The 7,587-nt window shown below is 43.7% G+C and overlaps 1 protein-coding gene across 1 annotated transcript; it reads left to right on the forward strand.

Annotated features, from left to right (window-relative positions):
- Positions 1-409: 409 nt before the first annotated feature.
- Positions 410-3,142, forward strand: TMEM81 (transmembrane protein 81). The gene is made up of 2 exons (XM_081914070.1): positions 410-666; positions 2,000-3,142. Exon 2 carries the CDS (start codon positions 2,173-2,175, stop codon positions 2,965-2,967), a length of 795 nt encoding a protein of 264 aa, XP_081770196.1. The 5' UTR covers positions 410-666; positions 2,000-2,172; the 3' UTR covers positions 2,968-3,142.
- The last annotated feature ends 4,445 nt before the right edge of the window (positions 3,143-7,587 follow it).

Below are 7,587 nucleotides of genomic sequence, written 5' to 3' on the forward strand. Positions count from 1 at the left end.
CCCTTCTCTCTCCACCCCACCCCACCCATTTTTGTGTGTGGAGAGCAGGTCTTTTAGGAACTTCCATGACCCAGATTTTATTTCAGCTAGTAATAAATTTGTCACCTGCCCTTCACCAGCAGCTCCCAGTATTAATTCAGAATGAGAAACAGTTAAAACATGTCACAAGAATAATAAAAATAAATAAATACACACACTATACGCCCTGCAGAGGATTATGATGTTGATGTATTTGCCCTTAGAACCCTAGGGACAAACCAGCTAGCTTCCTGGTTCAGTATGGTCTTCTTAATATCACCTTTACAATACACTATGCTAGTATGAATGTAATGGTTTGGCATTGCTGGCATGATGCTACAGTTGGAACAGCTGGTTTGTGACATCACAAACCAGCTGGTTTGTGACATCACAATTTGATAACTCCACCAGCATCACAGAGGCCTTAATGACTGAATGAACACTGAAGAAAAGAGCAGGGTTCAGATCCTTCTCTCTTAATGGTTAGTTTGGAAAAATGGTAAACTGCTTGACTGATGCAGTCCTGATGTTTCTCATCTACAGTGCTGCAAATTTAAAACTACCTGCAAATTCCAAACTAATCTTTGTAATTTCTTGTAGTTTGGTAGTATTTTCAATTTGAATCCACAATGCACAAGTCACTGTTGCGTAAGTATCGCTTCTTGTTTTGCCTGCTTTCCGTGGTACCAGATTTACAAGCGGGTGGGTAGAGCAAGATTATTGGAAGAAGTTGGGGTTAGTGCAAGGTAGTCATCAAACTCCATCCTGGTTCTGGCATCATACATCTACAATAGTTGAGTCCCCGCCCCCCACATTTATTCAGATGCCCTCTTCCCCTCCAGGCAGGTCTTCTATAGCGATCTGTGCAGTTGGAGAGCATTTCTTTCCATACTGGCCTCAGCTGGCAGGACTAGAGAGTGATTGAAAAGCCAGAGCAGTGTGCTAAATGAACGAACTAAGAGTTTTATTCAGTGTATAGCAACGTCATACTTTCCTATGGTTTGTGATGTTCAGAAAACTATAGTAAATTTCAGACTGGAGACCTCAAATCAAAATTCCAGGGCAGGCCTCTTGTCGGAGTTCACTTCTGCTGAAAGTTTGTTTAGGAATTACAATAATTGTGCTCCTACTACTCTTCCTGAAGTACCTTTTACACACATCTATTGTCACAGGTCATAAAATCTATATTGGTAAAGTAGTAACATCGTAACTGGTCCCTGGTTTTGTCTGTCTTTAAAGCTGGTATGTTAAAATGGAAAACACTGCTGTCATGGCAAGTCTGATGCATATTTTTTTACATTGCCAGAAAACCCAAGTTTAGCTCTGATGGTCTAATTATGTATTAAGGCAGTAAAGAGATACCAGTTGGGGGATCCAGGAAGTTTTTTTGTTTACTGTTGTGCTGCTTCTGTCTTTTTCTATCATTTTTCAGAGAAGCACCTGATCTTGAGTGACTCAGTATTGGTTTTGGACTGTGGTGAAAGTACCATAAAGCTGTGAGGCTGCAACCCAATGCATATATTAGCAGATGTGAAGTCGCTGTGGCTCTCCAGATGTTTCTGGACTCCAATTCCTGTAAGCCCAGCCGGTAAAACGAAAGATTGGTGATGACAGGAATTATAGTCCAATAACAGCTTGGAGGGCTACAGCTGTCCCAGCTCTGGGCTCTAGAATTGCAGCCATAATTAATTTACTAAGTTCTGCTGATTTGTTGATTATGCTAAGCTTTTTTTATGTGATATGATTGTGCTAGGGAGGCTGTGTCTGCCTGAACATGCCACCCAGAGAATGACTTAACAAAGCATTGCATAGCACAGTGCTACATAGCTGTTAATGTTTTCCCTTTTTTAAGGGAAATTCCCTTATTCCAAATAGGATTCCTCGCAAGAAAAGGTAAAAGTTGACAGCTATGCTGTGCTTCTGATTGCACCTTCCTGCTTAACTTGGCTCACCTTTTGAATAAGTTTCTTTCCCTTGGCAGGATGCCACCTGGCTGCTTTTTGTATTCCGAGAATGTCTTACGGCTGGGGAGCGGGTTCAGGAAAAGGCATCCGTTTCACACCACAGAAACATTTATGATATTTTAACAAAGGATGATATTCAGGAGGTCATATAATGAGGCCGCCCAATGGATTGTAAAAGGACTCTCCAAGTATGATGGCTACAGAATCTGGCTTGGCCCTGGGCACATTAGCCTTTGCTTTCTTTGTACCGCTGTCGGTGGCTTCTCATGAGGCAGTGACCATTCCCGAAGCCCTGATGACGGCTTCGGGAAGAGTTGTAGTCAGTTCCACAAGCTGCAGCGTCACCTGTGGGCTGGGTTACAAGGAAGAAGAGTCATGTGAGATTAGGCCTGATGGGCAAAGGAGAGGCTGCAAACGACGGAAGGTGGACTGTTTGAACAGTTGGATCTGTGGGATGCGGCACTTCACTGCCCTAGTGGGCAGGCCATTCGAGATCAGCTGCCTAACCACTGCGGAGATAGGTCCCGACACCCAGAGCTTCAGCTACACATGGAGGCTGGCCCGAGGCATCATCACAACAGATGATACTCTCTTTGCCCCTTTCAAGAATCCTGGCTTTGTCATTAAGCTTTACCCCGCTGAGGAATACGATGCGGGGACGTACAGGTGTGATGTGCAGTTCATGAAAAACTACAAGGTTGTCAAGAGAATCTACTTTGGGCTTCGTGTGATCCCCGGCGACATGGTGGATTTGAATTTTGACAAATCCTTAACGCTGGAACAGCAACCAGAAAGTGAAAATAACCAACAGAACGCCACCAGCATGCCAGCCCAGGGTCGGTGGGGCTCTTGGCGCCAGAGGGCTGTGTTTGTGTTTCTGGTTGGCATTGGAAGTGGCTTGGTGCTCGGGGCTGTGCTGCACAGCCTTCTCTACTGTGTCCTGTGCCCCAACCACCATGAAAACGATGAACGTGATGGGGAATGAGATGTGTTGTTTTGTAGACTTGCTATATTAGATTGCTCTTGTACATCACAATTTCACTATGGTAATCTTATCACTTCAGGCTTCTGAAGATCATTTGGTGACGTTAATCATAAACATAGTTCCATTTGATTTATTAGAGAGTAATAAAATTCCATCCTGTGCCTTAATGGTAAAAGGTTAAGTGTGGGGAAACTGTTTCCTGCCCACAGGCCACATTTTCTCATAGACAATGTTCAGGGGGCCACATAATGATGGTGGGTGGGGCCGGAGGGGAAAGTGGGTAGGACAAAGGATGAGACTCTTACAGTAGGCTGCATTCCAGCTACGAGAAAGCCAGAGGTTTCTACACTTGCCCACATAACAACCCAACTTCTCCATAATGCAAGAGGTATCAGAGTTCATGGACATATGCCATGCAGGAAAAAGCACTCAAGGAGGACACTGGGGAGGGGGCCTGCCAAGGGGCGTGGCCTAGAGAGCCACACATGGCCTTCAAGTCTGAGGTTCCCAACTGCTGGTTTGAAGCCAAAACCTCTGAAAGGTAGTGCAAAATCTGGGAGTCTGTAACAGTTAGTGGGTTCTGTGGTAAGAGTACATGCTTTGCCTGAACTACACTACTGCCTTGGTTGACATTCTCTTGGGAATAATATCTGAGAATTTGATGGACGTTCCTTTCCTGTAAGGTGGGTTCCTTGGCCAAATTCATGACAGGTTCTTTCTATGACAGGTGGGCCTCAGTGTGACAGGGAGCTAAGTGGTCCAGACATGCAGACGATGACACCTTAAAAGGGAAAAACCTAATGTTTTCTTCTTCTTATTGGCTCCCACTACATTTCGGCATTAGCTTGCAGGGTTTTTTTAATTTCTCATGAAAATTCTGTATGGTTCCCATTCAAATTTCTTATGATAAACACATATTTGCTAACAAATTTCCCTAATAGCATGCATTGAATGTTATTTTTCACTAAGCTAATGTGTTTCTATACACAGGTTCTCCTGTACACACATTTTTGCACACGTTATTTGGTTGGAAAACTCCCAACACAAAATTCAGAGAAGTCTAAATTTCAGAGAGGAGCTTTGCTTTAGTTTGGATGTTTTGGAAAGTGTGAATCAGGTAGGTTCGCATTAAAATCCCAACCAAACTTCTCCTTCCATCCCTCCCAGCATTGTTCAGACAATTTGAACCACCTTTCCACTTCTGAAGGCATAATTGAAATTTAGGGGAATACTGCACCCCCTGAAAAAAATGCATAGTGTATCTATCCTCCATGCATTTGCACAATTTCCCATGGTTGCCATCTCAGAGATTTCCCCAACATTTCAATACAGGATGGTATATTTGCCAGGGTGGGTGCTGGCTATGTTTCAGCTTAACAAAGACTCCACCCCCACTCTTACCCTGATTGCCTTCCTTTGTGCAACTAGTAGGGATATCAGCACTATCTTATTTTTTTCATGCTCACACTTCCAACCTCTTGCTCAAATCATTCCCAACTTCTGGTTAGAAGAAATACACGTTTGGAAATAAGTCACAATGGATATGTTCAATGAAGTCTTTTTGAAGATCTTTATTTAAGAACTGCGTGCTACTGTAGCCAATAAGTAACATTAATCATCATCTGCTTACAATGCTTGGGGGATTTTTTTTAAGTTGTTCTATTCATTTCTTTAAAAAAATAGTGTACAACAAAATTACTGAGAATGTACTTGCGCCACCCCCATTTCCTGTACAATGAAACTGGAATAGAAGAGGCAAAGGAGAGTTCTTGAAGATAGTGTAAGGTTTTCAAGTTAAGTGCGAGGAAGCCAGACCCCAGATTAGTGATTAGGCAAAGCCAGAAGAAAAATGTCTTGCAAGGGTGGCCAATGTGGTCCCCTCACTTGAGGCTGTGAACTGCAACTCTCATCAATCACCCAGGGCCATTGGCAGTGCTGGTTGGGTTTGCTGAGGGCAGCAGTCCACACATAGGGGCCACCACATGGGCTGTTCCTGCTGTAGTCAGTATCAAAAGCTTGGGAGTCCACATCAGTTGTGTCATTACGATGTGGCTTTGGTGAGCTCCACTGCAATCTATAGAGTAGGGGTGGCCAACAAGGTGCCTGCCAGATGTTGTTAGACTCCAGCTCCCATCATCTCTAGCAAGCTTGGCCAGTGGTTAGAAATGACAGGAGTTGTAGTCCAAAACACCTGGAGAATGCTAGGTTGGGGGAGGCCACAGACTACATTCAGCTTGTGTTAAGTTAATGGCCATGTTACCTGGAATGGGCACATCCAGCCCTCTCCATACATGGCCTTCGGAACGAGTGAATGACCACGTGCTGTTGCAGTCACCTTAGGCCACTGGGTTGCTTCAAAACAGAGAAAGCAGGAATCCTTCCAAACAAAACCATACCATGCATACCACAGAACACATCAATGACATCCCTGACCTTGCTTGACCTTCACGCTCCAATCAGATGGAGAAAACCTTACTACCATCAGTGAATGAAAGCAGTGAAAGGCAGGCAGGCAAAACACGTTATTTGTGAAAAATAAAAATGCCGGTCTAAGTGTGGATAAAAACAATGAAAATGAAACAGTGTGGATCATGCCTTAGTGAATTATTGTACTTAGCAGTCAGGCTAATCAAACCATGCTGTGTAATGGACACAACTATAATAGGGGAAATATATATGTATATTTATATATATATTGGGGATATATAAGAAGGGGAAAGTTGTATTGTATTCTGGTATTCAGTTCCTAACAGCCCTGATCCATGGAATCTCAACTGCAAGAGGAGGATGCAGAACTGCGGCAGCATTCAGGAAGCTGTTCCCTGCACACCCACAATGTGACCAGCACTGATCTCCCACTAGGTGACTGGCAGGAAGGGCACTGAGCGTAAGGTGGGCACTTGCTTCTCTCTGATGAAAGCAGGGACGGGGAACCCATGACTTTTTAGATATTGTTGGACTATACCTCCCATCATACCCGATTATTGACCATGCTGGGAGTTGGAGACTAATAACACCTAGAGGGTCACAGCCTTCCCACCGCTGGAACAATCCTTGGCATTACTAGTAATGCCAAGCTGCATGGGGAAAACCTCTGTAGGTCCAGAGTGCCGATTTTTCAATATCATGGGAAAATGCTTAAGGGTGGGCAGGCTTCAGTTTTGCAGGATCCACTTTTTGGATTGGGAGGGAAAGGAGCAAAGGACGTACACTTGCAGCGTATTGCTACGCAAGTTTGCTTTGAAGCAGATATGTACCAGATAGGCGCTTCAGGACTAAATAAAGTAAATTAAAATGAAAGCAGCAATACAAAAACCCACAAATCCACATCTAAATACAAGCTCATAGATGACAGTTTGGGGAACTCCTGATCTAGCTGCAGTCTTTTCACTAACACTGTAAAGTAAGCCAGCATTATTGCAGGTATAGACTGAGAGTAGACCACCTAAGACAACACAATGAGTTAATGACAGAGATTTGATTCAAGCCACGGACTTTAGCCACTATGTTTACCCCCAGCTCTCTGGGACCCAGAAATCTTTGCCAATCTAGGTAAAGGTAAAAGACCCCTGGATGGTTAAGTCCAGCCAAAGGCGACTGGGGTTGTGGCGCTCATCTCGCTTTCAGGCCGAGGGAGCTGGCGTTTATCCACAGACAGTTTTCCAGGTCATGTGGCCAGCATGACTAAACAGCTTCTGGCGCAACGGAACACTGACGGAAACCAGAGCACACACAAATGCCATTTACCTTCCCACCACAGCGGTACCTATTTATCTACTTGCACTGGTGTGCTTTTGAACTGCTAGGTTGGCAGAAGCAGAGCAATAGGAGCTCACCCCATCACAGGGATTTGAACCACCGACCTTCCAATCGGCAAGCCCAAGAGGCTCAGTGGTTTAGACCACAGCGCCACCCGTGTCCCAATCTACTGCAAGTCCTCAAGACAGCTATCAGTAGATGCCTCTCTACTGTTAGCTTGCCTGTAAACACTGATACAGTATAAAACCTGAATGTGTACTGCAGTTTTATTTATACATGGTAAGTTGGAGTATGAATGTAAATGTAACAAAAAGAATATATTTCAATGCATGAGAAGAAATAACACAAATTCAAAAACAAATGCACATATAAATATACATACATACATACATACATACATACACACGTAATTTCACAGGGCTATTTATCATACATCCTAATCATGTCTCACTTTTATATTTTAAAATACTGCTTTATTTTAAACAGCAAGTCTGAAGTCTAGAGTGACACTCATGGAAAAGAGTCAACTGGTATCCTTTCCAATCAATGTGTCTCAGGTGAATTTTGCCAGTAATATGCCAGGGATGCAGTTCAGAATGACGATACCTGGCCTGAGCCCCACCTGAGCCCAAGGAAATGTTAACATTTGCAAAGTGTCTCTGGCATGCCCAGTTCTATCCCATTCTACGCACATTACATAAACTATAACAAATTGTTTCATTAGCACAGCTATAGGCATGAAGTTCTCCACAGGGCTCAGCTTCGTTTGAAGCCAAGCGGAATTGGAAGTATTCTAGATTGCATGCTAGAATACAACAAGGATGTCTTTTTTGCTTCTCTGGAGAAATTCCCTCATTCTAA

The sequence above is a fragment of the Podarcis melisellensis genome, assembly GCF_964234715.1.
Source record: "Podarcis melisellensis genome assembly, chromosome: 6".
Classification (NCBI taxonomy): Eukaryota; Metazoa; Chordata; class Lepidosauria; order Squamata; family Lacertidae; genus Podarcis; species Podarcis melisellensis.